At 44.4% G+C, this 22967-nt stretch overlaps 1 protein-coding gene across 32 annotated transcripts in view; it reads right to left on the bottom strand.

The window, feature by feature from the left end:
• Positions 1–22967, bottom strand: part of KCNMA1 (potassium calcium-activated channel subfamily M alpha 1) — a 4085072-nt gene that overhangs the window by 1658285 nt on the left and 2403820 nt on the right. For all 32 annotated transcript variants that reach the window (XM_044055788.1, XM_044055796.1, XM_044055806.1 and 29 more), the window contains one exon: positions 16154–16263. In XM_044055788.1, coding sequence (XP_043911723.1) covers positions 16154–16263 — 110 coding nt within the window. The remainder of the gene's footprint in view (positions 1–16153; positions 16264–22967) is intronic.

Here is a 22967-nt window from a genome sequence, read left to right as displayed (position 1 = left end):
GCTGAAAAAGGATCCAAACTTTTCTGGACCGCCCAAATAGAGAATCTCTTCCAATTACTCCGATAAACCTGCCTAGTGGAAGGTTTATGAGCCGCCACTAGGATGGCCTTGACCGGTGACGAGATACCGGGAGTCCTAATCAAGGATGGAAGTGGAGCAGCCAAGCTGTCAATTTCAGGGTGCGTAGATTGGGGACCGGAATTCCCAGAGGGTGGGAGATGAGATCCGGGATCGGATCCAGAATCCAGGGTGGATTCACTTTGTGAGACCATACAAAGGGGAACCAGGGTTGACGAGGCCAGAACGGGGCAATGAGAATCATTCTGCTCCCCAAACTGTTGGCTTTCTGCAGAAGCCTCTGCATCAGAGGTAGTGGAGGGTAGGCATAAAGGAGACCGGGAGGCCAAGCATGCACCAGCGCATCTCTCGGGATTCCCCTGGTGGGGGAAGCAGAGCGAAGAAATTGTCGCATTTGGCGTTTGAGTGAGAGGCAAAAAGATCGCAACAGGGTTGCCCCCAAACGGCAAAAATCTTCTTCACTACCTGAGGATTGAGAGACCACTCGTGAGGGGAAAGAATGGTGCAACTGAGTTTGTCCGCAAGGATGTTGGATTTTCCCGGAATGTGCGTTGCTACAAGAAAGCGTTTGGTGGAAATTGCCCATTCCCAGACTCTCATGGCCTCTCGACAAAGGGGATAGGACCTGGTTCCTCCCTGTTTGTTGATGTACCAGACTACCGACATGTTGTCTGTCTGAATGGCAATAGTCCCTGAAGGAAGAAGGTTGTGAAGTGCTTGCAACGCTAGGAGCACAGCCCTCATTTCCAGGACATTTATATGCAACGAAGTCTCTGTGGAGTTCCACGTGCCTTGGACAATCTTCCCCGCAGAATGCCCCCCCCACCCGAGGCAAGAAGCGTCCGTGGTCACTGTGGCTCGGGGAAATGCTGCACAAAAAGGTCTCCCTGTCAGAGGCTCCGGAGACCGAAGCCACCAAAGAAGGGAATCCTTGCATGCTTTGCTGACCGCTATCGGACTGTTGAGAGAGGAATAGAGAGGGGACCACTGAACCTGAAGGGTCCATTGAAGAACCCGCATGCATAAGCGCGCATGAATAAGAAGTGGGATAGCTGCCGCCATCGAACCTAGGGCCCTCAGGACCGAAGCTGCTGTCAGAAATGGTTGCAGGACCGCTGCGACATGACACTTCAGGTTGGAAATTCTGTCTGGGGTGAGGAAGGCTCGCATTGACCTGGTGTTTAGCCTTCCTCCTATGAAATCTATAATTTGTGTGGGGTGCAGTAAAGATTTCTCCCAGTTGATAGTGATGCCCAGCCTTGGGGCCATAGGAGGGAAGTAGTCCCTGGCTGAGCACAGAAGATGCCTTGATGATGCCGTCAGGAGCCAGTCGTCCAGGTACGGAAAGACCTGTAATCCCTGGAGTCTCAGGTGGGCCGCTACAACCGCTAGTACCTTGGTGAACACCCTGGGGGCTGAGGTGAGAACGAAGGGGAGGACCCTGAACTGATAATGACTGGCTCCCAGCCGGAAGCGAAGAAACCTCCTGGACCGTCTGTCCATGCGAATGTGGTAGTACGCGTCCTTGAGGTCGATGGAGCACATCCAGTCATTCTCCCTCAAGAGGGGGAGTATAGATTGAAGGCTGACCATCCGGAACTTTTGCTTGGTTACTGACAGGTTCAGCAGGGAAAGATCTAAGATCGGTCTTAAGTCCCCCGTTTTCTTTGGCACTAAAAAGAACCTGGAGTAAAACCCTGACCCGGTTTGATCTAGGGGGATGCACTGGATAGTTCTTTTTTCTAGCAGCTGTCCGATTTCGATAGCTGCTGCCTCCCTTTGGTCGGGTGGTACATCTGGGAGGCTGCGAGATCTGTGAACTTTGTACAGGGGAATTGTATAACCTCTGGATATCACGCGAAGCACCCAACGGTCTGTTGTGATGGACTCCCAAGAAGTTAGGTGCCTCGAAAAGCGCCCCCCGACTGCCTCCAGAGACGGACAGCCGGGCAACCCTTCAGGGCTGCTGCGTGGGCCTATCAGAGAAAGGTTCTCTGGACCCAAAGTTTCTAGGAACCCTCTGCCTCTAGGACGGCGACCTCCCTGTCCTCCTCTGCCACGGGAGGACTGGTTATCCGGAGCAGGTTGGGACTGCTGCGACTTCGGAACCACATCTTCTTCTGTCCCTTTTGGTTCTTGAGAAGGACCTCTGGGGAGCTGAGAAGCGGACTCGACGGCAGACAGCGTCTTCCGTCCTTCTCGCTCTGGACCAATGTTTCGCGAACAGTTTTGCCAAACAAGGCAGAACCATCAAAGGGGCATTCGAAAGTCGCCTTGAAGGGCTCTGCGAAATCACAGTGGCGGAGCCAGGCCTGCCGCCTCATGACTAGGCCTGCTCCGCTGGCTCTAGCGGCTCCCTCGGTAGCGTGAGAAAGTAGCCGCATAGATGTGTTAGAAACTGCTCTAAGAGTGGCCATTCGGTGGAGTATACCTGCTTGTCCTCACCCGACATGGACTCTGGGGAGATGCAGCGTATTCTTTAATCAAATCCGCTGCATCCTGATGGCGTGTGCCATGTAGTTCAGCTCTCAAAGAGAAGGTTGCTGAACTGAAAACTCGCTTCCCAATGCAATCCATCGGCGGGACTCCTTGCCCGGAGGATGCATAGAGGACTCTCCTGGGCCAACTCCCTCTTAGTGGCTGCAGCCATCATCATGGCATCTACTGGAGGGCCTTTGCTCCAGTGAGTGCGGTCCGCCGGAGGAAAGGATACAGTCAGGACGCTTGGGTACAGGCTCAACGGTGTCCGGATCCTTCCACGCTCTGGTGGATATAAGGTCCACCAGAGGGTCGGCAGGAGGGACACCCAAGAGGTAGATGGGCCGCCTCGAATGCCTCCAAGAACACAGACTCGTCTGAGGAGGCCTTGGGGCAGACCACCCCTGATCCTCAACATTTCCATAATGTCTCCAAATGAGACGTCTTCAGGGGTGACCTTGGGGAGCCCTCCCTTCATCCAAGTCTGTGTCTTGTAACGGACTCGGGAGTCCATGTGCCTCCTTTTGCACTTACGCTTCGAGGTACTTCTTGGGGCTGTCCGAGGAGTACTTTTCCGCAGCTGGATGTTCCAAGGGAACTACTTGGGACATCGAGGCGGGCTGTCCCTGGGACCGGCTGGTGGGAGCCTGGCCCAACTGCAAGGGAGTGCGGGATGGAGCCGTGGCAGGGACCGGGGTCCGGAAGTCCTCAACAGTGCCCTTTCCACTACGCCGAAGGCCGAGGGGAGCCAGCTTTTCTGAACCCGAGCCGACCCCCACTCGGATCCGGCGCACGGATCGGGCGGAGCGACCGTCGGATCCGAGACCGTGTGCTCCGACCTGACGGGCGAAGACACACCAGCTCCCTCGGATCTGAGGCTCGGTCCTCGGCTCGAGAGGTCGGGTCCGGCACCAAGCACTCAAGGGATGGGACGGATCGGCGGTGCGCCGACCTATCGGCTCCGACCCACCCGCGGGTCCAACGCTGCCCGGCGCCGACAGCTCCGAACCCATGGTGTGGGTCGGCGGAGGAGCCAAAGGGGCGAGCACACGGGTCGAAGCCCCTCCCGGATGGGGGGGGGGCTAGGAGCACTCCCATTTGCATTTGGGCCTGGATGAATCTCCTCATCATCCGGTCCATGTCTGCTTCACTCATGGAGAAGATAGATCTAGTCGAGGCCACCGAAGCGGACCTAGAGAGCCGCCTTGGGGACCTCGCTGAAGGGCTAGCCTCCTCCTCCTCGGGCCCAGGAGAGAACCGAGGGGAGTGGAGCCGAGGAGGAGGGAAACTAGAAGGCACAGGAGAGGCCCGCTTGGATGGAGGAGCCGAACTAGAGGTTTCAGCTCTCCGTTTGTGGTGCCTCTCCCTGTGCCTCTCCTTCTTTTCTCTCTCCCTAGAAGACTCTCTCTCCTCCGGCGTCTTAGAGGGAGGTTGAGTCCCAGCCAGGGGAGGAGAGCCCACAGCAACTGCTTGCTGTGTAGAAGGGCAGAAGCGAGCGGTATCTGGAGGAGAAGTCCCGCCAGAACAAGCTTCGACCTCTGCTCCCTCAAAGCTCGGGGTTGAAGCCTGCACAAATGGTACAAGCAGATGACAGGTGGTCAACCCCCAAGCAGTAAACACATCGAGTGTGGCCATCCGCCGGGGACAGCTTATGGCCACACTCGGTGCACTTAGAAAAAACTGCCTTATGGGCTTCAGACATACTCTAGCCCTAACAGGCCTAAACACACACAACCCACTCAAACTACGCAAACCCGGGAAGAAAAAATAAAAGGTAGAGGAAGGAAAGCCTAACAGACACACTTCTATTTAAAATAATCAAAAAAAGTTAAATTTTACAAAATTTTCCTGTCAGAAAACTTATCTGCACTAGGAGCTCAAGGAATCCGTCGCAACTTGAAAGCGGCAAACGAAATCTGGGGTCAGTCAGGGCTTGGCAAGGGGTTATGGGTAGAGGGAGGAGCTAGGAGCTCGGAGCCTAAGCTTTTGAAAGGCCGGCTCGGATCCGAGGTCGGATCCGATACCCACAGGTTGCAGACAAATGAAGTCTGCCTACTTCAGATCTGAAGTTTTATTGGCCACTAGGGGTCATTTCCATAACTCCTTCATCTTCCTCTCTTAAAACCCAGTTGCCTCGTGGTTTGGGCGTCTTTTCAGGCTTGTTGGCTGTTGGTGAAGCACCCTCCAAGAGGAAAAAACGCTGAGAGAAGAAGGGAGCCACTTTTGAGATTTTAAGTATTTTTTCTCTGTTTATTTGCTAAGTTTTTCTGCATAGCTGCCTAGCTTGAGCATTTTCTGGCTTGTTAAACTTGATTTCTGTATTAGTAGCTGTATTTAGAGCACAACCAAAAGCTGTTTGCTGAAATTCCTGTTTGCACTTAATTTTAAATCGTTTTTTTCTTAAAACTTGCATATTTTCTGTCCTTGACCTAGCACTTTTGTGTGGGGTCATTTACTGCACTGTTATAACTTGATATTACTTGTGAACCTCTGCTATCTCTGTAAAAAACAAAAACAAAAAAAATCTTGCTTTTTTCCCACTTTCTGAGAGTTAAAAAAGTTCAGTTACAGGCTTGCTGTTCCTGAACTGTTTGAAAGTTTCTGTGAGGCCATTTTTGCTTGGGCTGGAGGAGGGTTTCTCTGTTGATCAGTGGCAGTGACTAACATTGAGCAGCTTCCCTGCCCCCCGTAGAGGTGGTTACTGACTTGAAACTGTAGTTTTATTGGCCACTAGGGATCATTTCCATAACTCCTTCATCTTCCTCTCTTAAAACACAGTTGCCTCGTGGTTTGGGTGTCTTTTCAGGCTTGTTGGCTGTTGGTGAAACACCCTCCAAGAGGAAAAAACGCTGAGAGAAGAAGGGAGCCACTTTTGAGATTTTAAGTATTTTTTCTCTGTTTATTTGCTAAGTTTTTCTGCATAGCTGCCTAGCTTGAGCATTTTCTGGCTTGTTAAACTTGATTTCTGTATTAGTAGCTGTATTTAGAGCACAACCAAAAGCTGTTTGCTGAAATTCCTGTTTGCACTTAATTTTAAATCGTTTTTTCTTAAAACTTGCATATTTTCTGTCCTTGACCTAGCACTCTTGTGTGGGGTCATTTACTGCACTGTTATAACTTGATATTACTTGTGAACCTCTGCTATCTCTGTAAAAAAACAAAAACAAAAAAAAATCTTGCTTTTTTTCCCACTTTTCTGAGAGTTAAAAAAGTTCAGTTACAGGCTTGCTGTTCCTGAACTGTTTGAAAGTTTCTGTGAGGCCATTTTGGCTTGGGCTGGAGAAGGGTCTCTCTGTTGATCAGTGGCAGTGACTAACATTGAGCAGCTTCCCTGCCCCCCGTAGAGGTGGTTACTGACTTGAAACTGTAGTTTTATTTTCCCTTTTGGGTCTATTCCTGCTTCTTTCCAGCCCCTGCTATCAAGCACGCTTCAACGTGCTTTAGCGCGGAGTTGCCACTACAGCAGCATCGGGCAGCGCCGGTTAAACAAGGTTAAACTCTTTCTGGCTCCAGAAAGTCTGTTCTTCAATTTTTCCCTTAGAACTGCTCTGTTAGGAACCTAAACAGTTTACACCTACACTAAAAAGTGCAGCACTTGTTCCAAATAGCTTTTTCTTCTCAAAAAGCTCAGCACTTGTCTTATAAGCATATCCTTTGTCTTATAAGCATTCTCTTTGCAGGTCAAGCACTCCTATATTATACAAATCTCTCACTAGCAAAACCCCCCAGGAGTGCCCACTTCCCTGCTAAGCCCACTACTTTTCTGTCTCATACCAACTCATAATTCTTTCTAGCATGTCAAAGGGTCAGATGCTGGCGTCCTCTCCTGCCCAGTTGGTGAATCTGGGAATTCTGAGACAATGTTACAATTCTCTCATGTACACGGACAACCCTCTCCTCCTCCCACGTAACACTAACACTTGTGAGAGATGCAGCTATTTAGCCAGACTGGAGGCTGAGCTCTCTCAACTCAGGACTGGCAAGACCAGGCAGGAGGAGAAGGCAACTACACACACCACAATACCAGTCTCACATAACTCAACCACACCACTGAATCAAACACATAAACACACTAAGACATACTCGGAGGCTCTGAGTAAAAATTTACCTAAACAGCAGAGGCCTCCAAAGCAGACACCCAAGCAACTGCATACTCAATACACCACACAAACAACACATATAAACAACAAAATCAGTGTGCAAAGCAGTCACTGCCCTTAAGGCCAAATACAACACCAAACATACTTGTCATAGGTGACTCCATAGTCAGACACACTGACGTCCCGCTCACCAGACTGAGTAAGGAGAAGGTCACAGTAAGCTGCCTGTCGGGCGCTAGAATCCGCCACATAACACAAGCACTCAGGTCTCTCAACAGCAGGTACAAGTACGACTCAGTCATTGTCCACGCTGGTGTCAACGACCTGAGACGTACCTCCTTGGACTACATGAAAAGAGACACTGAGGAGCTCTCTGATTATGTAGCCCAGGCAGGTATGACCCTGACCTTGAGCAGTATCCTACCTTCACCTAGAATGATGCCACAATACAGTGATAAGATGATCAGCTTTAATAATTGGCTTAAATTCTGGTGTCATTCAAAGGGATCAATGTCTGTCTGCCTGGGATGACATGCTGGACAAGCCACGCTGCTTAAGGGACGGCTTGCACCTGTCACCCCTAGGCTTCCGGATATTGGCAAAGGCTCTTGCCACCCCATAGTGCCTTTTTAGGCAAGGCTCAAATTCTAAACCTACCACCCTAGAACAAAAAAGTAAAAAAACTAAGGGTAATGCTGCTCAATGCCAGAAGTCTCAATCTCAAGATGCACGCACTCGAGGCCCTTCTCAGTATGGAGAACATCGATGTCTGTGCTGTGACAGAAACCTGGTTCAAGGCTCCTGAGAGCACCCCAGCACTAGCAGGTTTCACCTCATATCATGCGTTCCGGCCCCAAAATCCGGACAACACCAAGAAAGGAGGGGGGGTGTCCATATTCATAAAGGACACCCACACCTCAAGGTTGGTGGCAATGCACGATGCATCGGAGACCATCCAGGTGCAATTAACCATAGGCAAGACTGCTCTGCAATTTGTAGCATGTTACAGGCCACCCTCTCAAACTCAGGAACCTCACATGGCCTTCCTGAAAACAATGGAGGGATAAATGTATCTCCAAACACCATCATACTAGGTGACTTCAACTACCCTAATATAGACTGGGAACACTACTCAAGCCCAAACACTCTAGCCCAAAGGTTCCTGGAGTTCATAAACTCAAATGCCATGGAACAACTAGTCACCATCCCCACAAGAGGAGAAAACATACTTGATCTCATCATCATGAACATGGGATCAAAATGTTCAACACCGAAGTATACCCCTCACTGGTGAGATCAGATCATAAACTAATCTCGCTGGAGGTCCTCATCCCGCCCCACCTGAAATAAAAAGACCACAGTGAAAAACTTCTCAAAAGCCGACTTCACACTTCTAAAAACTAATGTGGTCTCCTTTAAGGCCCCTGAGCCAGTGGTAAACATTACTCAAACCGCTGAATCACTTACAAATGCCTTCTACCAGCACCTACAGGACTGCATGGATCAGGCAATCCCAAACAAAACTAAGACTCTTTGTACCAAAGGCAAGCGTCCAGTCTGGTGGACCCCAGCCATAAACAAGCTCTACAACAAAAGGAGGAAGCTACTACAAGATAGAGCAAAATCCTTGAAAGGTAAGACACCTTTGATCATTATAAGTAAAAACTAAGAGCTCTCATAAAATCATCCAAGGCAAATTTTGAGAGAAAAATCGCCAAGGACTCAAAAGACAATCATAAGGCCTTCTTTAGCTATGTTAGAAACCTAGGAGGAAACTCCCAGATATGCTCAGAATTAGTTCAAAATGATGTGAAGATTACTGAACCTACACACATTGCCAACATACTGGCTGACAGGTTCAGTGCAAACTTCTCCCCAAAAGGAGAGATATCTATACCAGAGGATTGTAGCCCCCAAACATCTCCAACACCCAGGTGAGAACTGCTCTCTCCAAAGCAAAAACACAGCATCCATGGGACCGGATGGTGTCCCCGGCTGTGTGCTCCACGAACTCAATGAGGAATTAAACCCGCAGTTAGGACAGCTGTTTAATCTTAGCCTCACCTCAGGATACGTACCCAAGGAGTGGCGACGGCGACTGTGGTCCCACTTCAAAGGCGGTGCCTCCACCGACCCTGGAAATTACCGTCCCATTAGCTTGACAAGCCTTATCTGCAAAGCCATGGAGAGGATCATAATGGAACTCATAAATAAAGACATAGGGAACTTGCAGACTTTGGATCCAACCCAGTTTGGCTTTGTCAAAGGCAGATCATGCCTTTTAAACTTGGTTGACTTTTCCGAGACAGTCACCAAGGCCATTGATGAGGGAAAGGCAGTCCATACAGCCTACCTTGACCTGGCAAAGGCCTTTGACACAATACCCCACTCGGGTATCATCGAAAAACTCATCAGCTTGAATGTAAACCCATACATCACAAGATGGGTTGCAAACTGGCTAAGTGACAGAACCCACAGGGTCAGAGTTGCTGGAGCCATGTCAGACTCAAAGCCTGTCACAAGTGGTGTCCCACAGGGATCAGTCCTGGGTCCACTCTTGTTCGGCATCTACTTTTCTGAAGTACAAGCAAACACAGTAGGGTTATGGCTGACAAAGTTTGCAGATGACTGCAAACTGGGCGCCATAGTCGAAAACACATCTGACACAGATATCCTTCAGAAGGGCCTCACAGAAACGGATAACTGGTGCCAGAGCCATGGCCTAAAGTTAAATGCCAAGAAATGCATAGTCATACCCTTCGGGAAAAACAAGGTTACCCCTAGCTACCATATAGGTGGCAATCCACTGAGCACAGAAGAAGTCATCAGGGATCTGGGGACCCAGGTTGACAGTAGCCTTTCGTTTGACACTCATGTTGCTAAAGTAGTTAGGAAAACCTTCTACATTGCCCACCTGATCATGAAGGGATTCACATCTAGATCAAGGGAGGTCATCGTCCCCTGTACTCATCACTCATTAGACCTATGATTGAGTACAATGCCCCATTCGGAATGTATCTGACCCGACACCTGCAGCAGCTGGAAAGGCCCCAAAAGTTCCTCACCAAAAGGATAAAGGGTCTCAAAAATATGTCTTATGCTGCCCGACTGAAAGAACTCCAGCTCTATTCAGTCTCATACCGCTTGCTCAGAGGAGACCTGTGCCTGACATATAAGGCCATGTCAAACCCTGATTTGATGAATATGCTTCACCTCAAAAAATCTAGATCCCTCAGAACCATAAGGGTGGGAGACTTAAACCTTGACACGGTTATTAATAGAACGTGCTGGAGGGACAGATTCATCACCCAGAGACTCCCTATGCTGTGGAACAAAATCCCGGTACATGTGAGGCAGAGCACCTCGCTGGCCTTGTTCAAGAGGAATCTTGACCAATGGATGGGGGATCGCAGATATACCCCAGGGATTACTTCTGTGTCACTGCTTGACAGAGGCACAGCAAAATAATAGGCATAGTTTTATTCAAACTAAAGGGGAGGCGAAAGCCAAATAACTATGGGCTAGGCTTATAAATGCCCTTGGGCAGATAGCCTAGTACGAACCTATGAACCTATGAACCTATGAACCTATGCCTGGCTTACAAGGCATCCACAAACCTCACACTTATGAATCTCCTGCATATTCAGAAATCAAACAGTACCAGAAATACACGGTCTAAGGACCCGATTTTTGTGTGTGACTTAAACAGAACATGCTAGAGAGACAGATATGTGTTCCAGAGACTACCCCTCCTATGGAACAGGTTTCCCATCCATGTGAAGCTGAGTTTGTCTATTACTCAGTTTAAGCACAGCCTAGACAAGTTGATGAGGAATAGGAAATTTACACCGGGCCTGGCACCCATGCCCTTTATGGATAGAGGTAGCTTATAAATGCCTAGCCCTCAATGTCCTATTTGAATACAGTACATCATTATTCTTTTGGGAAAACTTGGCTAGGCTTAAAAAGTCCCCCCTGGGTTGTTAGCGTAGTAACAGTCTGTGAATCTATGAATCTATGAATGCAACTAATTCTGACATTAGTAAACTCATGGTCTGAGAACTGCTATATTAGGCAGAATGTTTTTAAGTTTTAAATTTGCCTGATGAAGCTGTAAGCAAAAACGTTTGATGTCACTCGGTTGTTTATTCTATTTAAAGTATTAAAGTATTTTAGTTCCACATGATGTATTGAGCTACATCTTTTTTCAACAATTATGAATTATTTGCTATGCTTGAAAAACCAAGACTGCGAATCCTTCTTCTGTTTTTTTGATTTTCACTGCATCTTCTCATATGCTTTATCTAAGTCTAGGTATGCCCAGATGGACTTTTTTCCCATCCCCAGCTTCTCCTCTCTCTGTTATCTGTTTCACTGTAAACATTGTTTGGTTATGCCACATCCTAATCTGAATATGGATTGCTCATTTCCTATTTTACTTACTGCTACTCTGCATATTCATTTATCAATCGGGTCTATATTATAACCTCGAACGATTAAAAGAGTGAACGCTCTTTAATCAACACCTTAAAATTTAAAGCACTAAATCCCGAACACACAGAACAGCGATTTTTTTTCCCAGGGAAAAAAAAATCACAGGCCCATTTTCAGGACTTTGCCATTTCCTCCACTGTGGTGCAATCTCGAGTTGGTATATTTAAGTAGGGGGGAGTGTGGGGGGGCGAAGCTTCCCACTTTATTTTGTGTTTGGATTTTTTTTTTTTTTTGCAGAGCAGCAATTTTTTTCCCCTGGGAAAAAAATTGCTGTTCCATGTGTTCGGGATTTAGTGCTTTAGATTTTAAGGGGTCGATTAAAGAGCGTTCACTCTTTTAATCGTTCGAGGTTGACTGCACACCATTGTGAATGTCCCTTTTGTTCTTGTACACTAGCAGTAGAATGCTTATTTTCCAGTCAACTGGGATACACCTCTCTATCCATACTGCTATGAGTACCCTTCTCCCTAAGTATCCAAAAGCTTGATCATATCTGCTGTGACTTCATCTGTGTCTGCCACTTTCCCTGACTTCATTTTTCTAAGTTCTGTTATTACTTCTGCTAGGGTGGGTTCTTTCTCTTCTTTCATCATAGGCTGTGTCAGGCAATACAACTTTTGTGAGGTTTTCTTCATTCAGAATCTACTGTAAGTACTTCTCCTTTCTGCCTTTAATGTGTTGTGGACTGGAGAGAAGGTTGTTGCTGGATTCCTTATGAACAGTGTCTGATTACTATGTTCTTTATCTTTCTGCCTTTGCCTTGCAAACTGATGAGTTTTTTAATGCCATCTGCTGAGTCACCTTCCAGAATCTGGTAGAGTTGTCTCTGACACCTTGCTCTTTGCTATCTCTACTGCTGTCTTAGCCTCTTTGTTAGTCAAACAGTATTCCTTCTTAGTCTGGTCTAACGTTTCTATCTCTAACTTTAGATAACTTCTTAGATGTTTGCATTCCACCACCGGCTTTCCTTATGTAACTTGTATCCATACCTGACTCAGCTTCATATCTGTTCTATAGTCTTCACACAAGCATGTTGAATTATATTCATAGCTCACCAATAATCCATTAATGGACTAGAGTAACTGTTTCATGCAGTGAGCCTCATATTAGACAATGTACACTTCAAAGAGATAGCTAAGCCTGTTTTAATATATTTCATACGAATTAATGTGTTATGCTTTAAGCCATTACATAAGTGCATGTGCTGCACAGACTAGTGGGAATAAACTGTGAAAACTCACTAAATCATTGCTACAGGAAGCTTGTGATGCTCAGGTGTATATATGTATTACTGGTTTCACTTCATATACTTGAAATGCTGAAATCCCAAATTTTAGCATTTCGAGTGCATGAAGTTGAAACCATCACAACACCGAAACCCGAGAAAGCCGAAATCACAAACCTGAACACACATACACTACACCACACACAAACTACAACATGTGCATCACAAAAAACACAACAAAACACCACACATACCTACACTAAACAGAAGCACGGGGGCAAGCCGCCCTGCACCCCCAACACCCCCCATACTTATATATATATATATATATATATATATATATATATATATATATATATATATATATATATATACTAACTCCAAGATCGCACAAACAGAAAAAAAAACAAAACTCAACACACACATTCTACAGTCCTTCGCAGACACACACACACACACACACACACACACACACACATCACACATATGTTACAAAAACACTCACATACACTCACCTGAAAATCCGAACACAAACATCCCAAACAAACACTTCCCATAACGTAGCATCACTGTATAAGAGCGGATTCGACATGCCCACATTCGTGCTTATGCACTTTCGCTATTCTGAAGTTTTGGCTTCATGCACTCGAAATGCTGAAATTCAGGATTTCAGCATTTCAAGTATATGAAGTGAAACCGTTTTACTATGTTACTGTGGCTGACATGCACGTGCTTCTTGTCCTGCTTGTTGGCTTGGCCAATGAAGTCAGAATTAGTCACTATGCTTTATGTGAGGTCCACCTTTTTCAGCAACTGGTGGGTACAGACTTCCTTATCAAGCCAGTGGTGTTGACATGTACCTGCTTCAACATCTGGCTGACTCTTGCAGAGCAGTTGCTTTCTATTACAAAAAGCTTTGGCATCAGTCATGTAACTACCACTGCTACTTATCATCGCAAACATACTCTGTACTTGGCGTGTCTACGTCTGACTTAACAGTGGAACTACCATCTTGGTCTGACCACCATCTTGCTCATTTTTATTGTATTTACCTCAGTAGCAGCCTTTCTGCCCTCCAGTCTTGAGTTGTCAAATGCAGGAATGAGTGCACTGTTACTCATAACCAATTTTTCTCCGGTCTTAGACTAGCTCTTTATGTAGCTCAGTGCAGGAGGTCATAAGAGGAGATTGCAGCTTTTAATAATGTACTACATTCCTAACTAGACTTTTCTGGTCCACCTTGTGTATACAAGATTCACTTTAAACCACATGAGCCATGGTTTTGAGGTGACAGGATCTAAGGCATGAGCATAAATGGTTTGATTTATTGGTCTGTCTGACTGTAACCATAAAGACTTAAAAACAAGTCATGGACATTCAGAAGCCATGTAGCTGAAACACATGATATCTTTAACAGTCATTTGCATATATCCCACTGGCATCCATCACAAGAGGTTTAAGGTATCATACAGTGAAAACTCTGGCTTGGCAGGGTTTTTCTTGCTTTTTTCATGAATGGAGATGCAGGCACTGCTCTGATGCTAGCTTTAGGCTTGATGAACACAATGTGGTTTATCAGGCTGCAACCTTTCAGAAGAATGCAGTTTTCCTTTCAAGAAAGAGCTTTTCCATGGCTGACTGAATAACAGGCCCTACTGTTTCAAGTGGTTGACAGTCTGAGTAATCCTACTTGTCTTTCTCTCATAAAGCACGTTTGTCTGATAAATGTGAGTTTGCTACTTAATTTTTTTCACAACTTATTGCAGGCAATGTCACCCTCCATGATATGCTCAAAAGTTTCATGCTGCATTTACAATGGTTTGTAATCCTGGTATGAGTCTCAGGAAGTTAGCTGTTTGGATCTGGTCTCCTTGATTTAAAGAATGCAACCCTCTATTATAGCTTGGATCCCTGGACAGAAGGACTGCTTCTGACCTGTTTTGATGTGCTTGAACCACTGATCTACCAGGATGTTATTACCAATTTTGTACCATTTTTTTCATCTGCTTTAAATGAGATTTTGGTCACCCCAGTACTGAAGAAGTATACTCTTGATTTGGATGACTAGGATAAACTAACACCTTATTTTCTGTCATCTTATTTATTGACAAGATTAAAGATAAATGGTATTATTCTGTTCTGGTCCTCCTTGATATCACTTTGGTATCTGACATTCTCCTTCAATGAATTCAAACCAAGTAAAGCTACAGGAATCATCATTGAATGGTCTGCTTTCTGCCTCACTGGGCATACCCAATCAACCATTTTTGGAATAAACTCTTCATAAATTTATCCTGTAACACCTGGAATTCTGCAGAGTTTTGTCTTAGGCCCTTTACTGTTCTCTATGTACATGCTTCTTTTACAAGAGCTCATCCATGAGAGAGAGAGAGAGAGGTCATCAGCATCACTGTTATGCCGATGGTACTCAGCTTTACCACTCTCTCTTCCTCAAAGGATGATATCGTCTGTGGATTCCATATGTGAGAATCTGGAATGTATCCCGAATTGGCTGTCTGCTAACCACCTATGTCTGAACACATTTAAGATTATAGCCATTGCCATGCATGCCACCTTGAGAGAGTCTACCTGTTCAACTCTTCACTCTCTTGTGACATATATTGGTAAAAGACTGATTTTTTTTTTTAAGAAAGTAAAAAATTGTGGCATGCTTTTTAATAATGGACACACACTAGGTGCTGTTTCTTGTGACTTCTTACTTTTACCTTTAAAATATCTCTATCATCAAGTACCTTCATCCACACGAAGATCTTCCAGTGGTACTGCATTTACAGCTTTACTGTTCTTTACTGTTGTCATTCCCTTTACATGGGGCTGAGATTCTGCAGCATGGTTATTTTCACACCCTTTTTGTTATCTTCATATTACTGGCCTTCTATGGAATCTGCACTGGATGCCTGTTCATTAATATTATCACTTCATTGCCATAGCTGTTTAAAATTAATGCCAACGTCAGCAGATCAGCAGTGTCACTGCTACATTTTTGCCTGTTCAGTACTGCCAATCCCTCAATAGTTTATTCCCTAGTTTTGCCACAACCTAGCTATGGCACTGGGAAAATGTACAACAAAGTAATAATCCTGAGTTATAGCTAGGGCAGTTATCTCTCTGGGCAGTCCATAGACTATGCACCAAAGCTGAAGACAAAAAAAAAGTCTTCTGAACTTGAGAACAAAAAGAAAGGAAGGATACAGAACTATAATAAGAAGCTCAAAATTACGAACACACTAAACTACTATATGCATTAATTTAAGGAGCAATAATATCGCCAGTGGCTACTTAAATGGATCTTCATTCCGCACTTGATCCCAAACTGCGACTGCCAATTATGGCCTTCTCATGGCTCAAGTCTGCATTAGCCACCCATTTTGCAAAGCCCTAGTGATGGCTCTGTAGTAAACTAAAGCTTGTGGCTGTTTCTGAGATATGTCTGTTTGTCACTGCAATAACAAAGCTCAAGAGAGGGAGATCTTGTTTCAAAGCTTTATAATGAAAGTGGAGGGATTTTGATAGCCAGGAGAGTTTTGATGCTAAACCACTGCTTGCCTGACAGCACTACTACTACAGTTACTGAGGATGAGCCTCCTTTTACCAGATACTAAGTTACAAATCAAACAGATCTTGTGCTTTTAAAATTTATCTTAATAGTTGCATATGTTTGAAAACATGGATCTGCAAAATAATCAAGACTACAGAAAAAAAATACTGGACAGCAATGCTTACTAAGTGTTTACCAGAAACATTTGAGTGCACTTACTCACAAACTGCAGGGAAGGACAAACCCACAAAGGCACTAGAAAGATATTCAGTGTACATTTCATTGGAAACACCTTCCAGGTAGTACTTCTGCCAGGTGTCCTCTTCAATCTGTAGAACACAAACAAAGACCAAGGTTAAAGATCTGGGTAATTACTCTTGTGTGCCCTGTCTGATAAGTTAGTTCAGAACTTGCTCCATGAGCTTATGGTAAAGCTACACTGGCTGTCAACAGCCTGACTTTTCCTGAGTCCCACCTTACTCAGTTTTCTGCCTTATGCATTTTAGGACAGATGATGAAATCCAGACTCTATATGTCTTTCAGAACTAATCTGTGGCAGGTATTTGGTGTCCACTAAGAAGCTGACTTATAGGTAATTTGGTCACCACCCTGCCAATCGCCCTTCCCAGGTGTACATCACATGCAGGAATGCAACTGCTGCTCTGCAGGAAATTATTAGTCTCATGCAAGGAGAAAGGCAATTTGCTCTAGTTCAGGATGTATAAAAACATTAGGAGTTTACAGTGTTTTAGGGTGATACCATGAAACTGATGTCAGTATCCAAAACACACAGTGATATATAAAAGGGGTGGGCAACAGCAACACAGCGAATAAAACCATAGTCATATTGCAGTGACATGACATACATTTATACCATCCTGATGACACCACTAAACTTATGAAAAAGTATAAGATAATATATAAGTCAGAAACATAGAAGGAAGGCATATAGCATACAGGATAATATAACAGGTAAGCAACGGATAAACCAGGCAGGAACCAGGCAGGAAAATGCGATAACTAAAACAAAGAAACACGGTCACTAATTCCTCCAATAGACAAAATACTCCAAAAGGAAAGTGTAGGCACTGCGGCAGGAAAACACAGTCACTAGGTCCTCCTAACTCATTGGGAATCATGGTAAACAGGGACAGTACATCAAAAGTTACAAAAATGACGTCCCCAGTATCAAGAATACCTCTAGTGCATTCATAGAGGTCTAATAAAAACTGTTTAGAGTCCCTTAAGACCACCTGATTCAAATTAATGACACCATGATTCCCAATGAGTTAGGGATTCAGTACATACATGAGTACCTCTTGCTTCGCGGTGATTATACTCTGGTACAGGTTGATTTAATTTGTTATTTTTTAGAGACTGTCCTTGAAAACAATATTTTCACTTTTGATGGTGAAATGTATTTACAGAAACATGGCATAGCTATGGGCAGTTCGTGAGCCAATAGCTACGCCAATATGTTCCTTGCGCATTGGGAGAATACCACTTTGTTTGCTACTGAGGGTTTCAGGGAGCACATCATATTTTACCGGCGTTTTGTCGATGATTTGTTTTTGTTATGGAGAGGTTCATTGGAAGGCTTAGTAGAATTTTATGAGACTATGAATGGTTTGACCAGCTGCTTGAAGTTCACATACAACTGGTCATTTACTCGTATTGAGTTCCTAGATCTTTACATTGAGAAATTACATGATCATACCATCAGTACTGGTGTTTACCGTAAGACATGCCATAGGAACGCTTTTTTGTTCAGGTCTAGTATGCACCCAGGATATATTTTTCGGAACCTGATTAAAGGACAAGGGATGAGGGCCTCTAGATTGAATCCCACTATGGATGGCTTTGTGGAAGAGATGGGAAACTTAGAAAAGAAGTTATTAGCTAGGGGGTATAGTCTGGATGAGATCAATAGACATTGGTCTAACATAGATCAGTTAAGGACTACAACAGCATGTCCGTACTTTGGACCAGTATGTGAGACAAGTGCAGTCAGTGGTATTGAGCCTAGTGTGGGCACAGGTGACATTAGGATCCCCCTTTTTTATACTAGTGATCATAGAGACATCACTAGTTTGTTTGCATTGCACTGGCCCATCCTACAGGTAGATGAGGATATTGGTAAAATTGTTGGTGATAAACCCAGGTTTCGATTTAAGAATAGGAAAAATTTGAAGAGGCTACTTTGCTATGACAAAGGACCAAGCACCATGGCTTCCACCCTTGGTTTCACTACATTGCAATCTTTGTTCTTTTCTTAATACTTCTGGTACTTTTCACCATCTAGACATCTGTAGAGAATATATTTTCCATGCTCATGCGAATTGCATGACTTCCCATGTGGTCTATTTAGCAGAGTGCATTGCCTGTAACTCCTTTTATGTTGGCAAGACCAACAGGGTGTTGCGTGACAGGATGAGAGAGCACATCTACCATATTAAGAAGGGTTCTACACACAATGCACTCTCTAAACATGTCTTGGAATTTGGAGAATCCCATACATTTAACTTCAGGGTAATTGAGGCTATCTTTCCCAGTGTTAGGGAAGGTGATATTACTACACATACAGAACATAGGGAGACCTATTGGATTATCATGCTCCGTGCAGATAGAGGGAGAGGCCTGAATGAGAGGTTTTCTATTAAGCCCTTATTAAAGAAGAGAAGACTCCTGAAGTAAATAGTAGTTGTTATTCATCGTTATTATTGATTTTTTATTTGTTCTTTTACTTCTGTATATGAGAGTATAAATAGTGTAGATTAGTTAGAGCATATATTTATATTTTGTATATATATTTATTATCTGTATTTTTTGTTTCTGTAGTACTTGTAGGAAATGTTGTCTTTCAGCTTTAATTGTTTTACTTTTACTTTTAATGAATGTGCTTTTGTGATTGGGTGATGTTTTATTATCATGTGTTTAAATGGAGTGCATTTTAGCATTTTGTATTTGGTCTGATGAAGCTTAACTGCAAAAGCGCTTACCTTTTGTTGCAATAAATATCACGGACTGTTTTTATCACTGGAGGACCTAGTGACTGTGTTTCCCTGCCGCAGTGCCTACACTTTCCTTTTGGAGTATTTTGTCTATTGGAGGAATTAGTGACTGTGTTTCTTTGTTTTAGTTATCACATTTTCCTGCCTGGTTTATCTGTTGCTTACTCGTTATATTATCTAAACTATTTACATTCATTTAGCAATGGAGTGTTTATCCCTTGGTCTGCACCTTCTTTGTTTTGTTTTTATATAGCATATGGGATTAAATTTATTCATGGTGTACAGCTGCAGTGCATAACAAGTAGGCAGATATGTACAGCTTACCTGAACTTGTGCAGTGACATCATTTGTAGCTCTATTATGCCTTCATGAGATAATCTGAGCTTGCCACTCTCTATTACTCAAGCAAACTTGTATACTATATGGTTGTCCATGCAAATAGCTCCATTATTTCAGTGCAGTTGCTCAACCCCAACTCATATTTAGGGATAACCTGGGTATAACATATAGTAGTAAACAAAAGTACAGTTGTGTACACTTACCATAAATGTAGATGTTTGAGTGTATTCACTGTTGCAGTCATCACATTTGGGTTATCTGCTTGCAGTAGCCCTCAGTTAGCCTGATTATCAAAGTCTTGGGTCCTACGTCAGTTGCTGTCTCATCTTCCATGACGTCAGGTAGGCAGGGGTATAAAGCATGCAGCTGACGCCATTAAATCAGTTTTTCTTGCCCCAGATGTCAAGTGCCCCCCTAATGGGAAGCAATTAAATATATATATGCAAGGTTATACCGCCAACAAAAAAGCAAATACACTAAAAAGCTTTTAAGTATAGTAAAGGAGAATAGAGGTATAGCCAAAGGAAGTCAGGAGGCTGGAGCGAGGGTATCCAGGACTGCAACAGTGAATACACTCGAACATCTACATTTATGGTAAGTGTACACAGCTGTACTATGTTCTTCATGTTTCAGTGTTGCAGTCATCACATTTGGGTAGATTCCCAAAGCTAAGGATGGGAGGAGGAATTTACATAGCATTAGGACCAGCTATAAGGCCATGCAAGACTGCAGTGACAAAGCCAGCTCTGGATTTAGAAAAAATTGGCAAATGGTAATGCTTGGTGAAAGTATGTACAGACCTCCAGGTAGCAGCTTCTACGATGTCCCTGGTAGGGACACCTCTGAGAAAGGCTGTAGAGGTAGATGAAGCCCTGGTTGAATGTGGTCTATTCCCTTGTGGGATAAGTTTTTCATGGTGCTTATAGCAGAAATTAATGCAATGGCCTATCCATTTAGAAATGGTTTGCTTTGAAATAGAATTCCCCTCTGCCCCTGCAGCAAATGCCACCAGCAGTTGTTCAGATTTCCTTTGAGGTTTAGTCCTGTCCAAGTAAAATCTAAGTTGTCTGTGCACATCTAAGTAGTGCAGTATCCTTTCTCCTTTTTTCTGTGGATTAGAAAAGAAGGTTGGCAAATGAATGGATTGATTAAGAGCCACACTGGATACTACTTTGGGCATGAAGGAGGAATTGGTCCTGAGGGATACCCTGTCCGCATGAAAGATGATGAAAGGCTCCACTGTCATAAAGGCCTGTAATTCAGATACCCTTCTTGCTGAAGTGATTGCTAAAAGGAAGGCTGTTTTCCAAGAAAGGAATTTTAACTCTGCACTTGCAGCTGGCTCAAAAGGAGGAAGAGTGCATTTTTCCAATAAAAAGTTAAGGTCCCAGGCTGGAGTTGGGGCTCTCCTGGGTGGTCTTAAGTTTTTGGCCCCTCTGAGGAACTGCTTGAGCAGTGGGTGAGAGAAGAGGGGTGGTTCTGTGTTGTAATGAGCTGAAATGGCTGATGCATGAATTTTAATGGAGGAAAAAGAAAGGCCCTTGTGAAGCATCTCAGTTAAGTATGGGATAATCTGAGGTAAATTGGGTGCTGCTGTGCCCATCTCTTGAGTTTGGTTCCAGGCACAGAATCTTTTCCATTTTCAGCATAAGATTTTCTAGTACTAGGCCTCCTTGCCTCCAAAATGACATCTAACATTTGTTTTCTGAGGGATGGTAACGGAGAGGTTAGGTTATTAGCCAGGCTTCCAGGTTCAGGGTTTGAAGCTGAGGGTGCAGAATCTGGCTCTCCTGCTGTGACAGCAGGGTAGGGGTCTGCGGCAGGTGCCATGGAGCCAGCAGTGACACACTGCATAAGAGGGGGTACCAGTGTTGGTGTGGCCAGTCAGGTGCAATCAGTATTGTCATTGGTTTGTCCTGTTTGATCTTTAGTAGTACTTTGGAGAGAACAGGCAGAGGAGGAAAGGCATAAGCTGATAGATTTTTCCAGCTGAAGGATAGAGCATCCACATTCCAAGCTTGTTTGTGGGGAGTCCTTGTGCAGAATTTGTCCAATTGGTATTTCTGGGGGAAGGCAAACAAGTCTATATCTGGGATCCCCTATTTGTTTATCAACATGTTGAAAGTCTTTGGTTCCATATTCCACTCGTGGGTCCATGAGATTTCTGCTTAGTTCGTCTGCCAGTTTACTTAGTTTTTCTGGCAGGCATTGAGCCTGTAGATGCACTTGGTAGCTCAAGGCTGTGTTCCACAGAGCCATGGCTAGTCTGCAGAGTGGGTATGAATGGGTACCCTCCTGCTTGTTTATGTACCACATAACAGTGGTGTTGTCCGTCTTTACCATTAATTGTCCTGGAAGAATGTGGTCCTTGAAGGCTGTCAGAGTATTCTGTACAGCTAACATTTCTTTTTGATTGATATGAAGGTGCATGTCACTTGGGTTCCATTTGCCCTGAATGCACTTCCCTGCCAGGTGAACCCCCCATGCATAGTCTGATGCATCTGTTGTTAGGGTTTGGGTGGCAGGGGATAGAGCGAATGACAGTCCTTTGTTTTGGTGGCAGGCCTCTGCCCACCAAAGGAACTCTAACTTTAGGCAAGGTATGATAGGAATCATTGCTTCTAGATCCTGAGAATGTTGACACAATAGGCTTTTGAAATACCATTGTAGTTTCCTCATATGCAGTCTTGCATATGGAATTAGTAGAATGCAGGAGGCCACGCACCCCAAAGCTTGTAGTATTTGCCTTGCAGATAGCATGGTTTTTGTGGCCATTAGTTTGAAGTAAGTTGTCAAATTAATTTGTTTCTCTGGCGTGAGGAAAGCCATCTGGGAAGTTGTGTGCAAGCTTGCTCCCAGGAATATAATTTGTTGACAGGGTACAAGATGTGATTTATTTTCGTTTATGGTGTACACCAGACAAGTTAGCACCTTTTGTACAAATGCCAGATGATTAAAAAGTATGTCCTGGCTTTCTGCCTGAATTAGACAGTCATCCAGGTATGGGTATATTTGAATATTTCTTTGCCTGCAAAATGCAATGACTGGAGCTAGGCACTTTGTGAATACCCTGGGTGCAGTAGATAAGCCAAAGGGCAGTGCAGAGAACTGATAGTGCATGTAGCCTGCTTTGAAGCGTAGGTATCTTCTGCAAGATTTCCTGATTGGGATGTGCAGGTAGGCTTCCTTTAAATCCAGTGTTGCCAACCAGGCATTCTTGCCTAGCATAGGAAGCAACTGGTGAAGAGTTAGCATCTTGAATTTTGGAATCAACAAAAAGGTGTTTAGGACAGAAAGGTCCAGGATAGGATGCCATGAGTTGTCTTTTCTGGGTACCAGGAAAAGTCTTGAGTAGAAACCTTGTCCCTTTTCATCTTCTGGAACAGTCTGAATAGCCTTTATGCTTAAAAGAGAGAGTACTTGCTTTTGAGCCTCTGCCCACTGATTTGGGGGTAGATCTGGCCAACTGTTTGGGGTTGGTAATGTGTGGAAGTGAAATCTGTATCCTTGGGAAACTATATTTAAAACTCATTTGTCCTGGGTAATGAGTTCCCAGTTTTTTGCCTGCAGAGCAATCTTTCCTCCCTAAAGGAGCAGTCAGTTGAGAAGTGCTTGGAAGTTTTAAAGTTAAGTCATTGAGACAGCTTACCATAGGGGGGAGTCTTACTACTCCCTGATTTGGA

Source organism: Protopterus annectens, chromosome 14.part0, assembly GCF_019279795.1.
Source record: "Protopterus annectens isolate FY-2018-M chromosome 14.part0, PAN1.0, whole genome shotgun sequence".
NCBI classification, from domain to species: domain Eukaryota; kingdom Metazoa; phylum Chordata; order Ceratodontiformes; family Protopteridae; genus Protopterus; species Protopterus annectens.
This window is presented reverse-complemented; position numbering and strand designations above follow the sequence as displayed.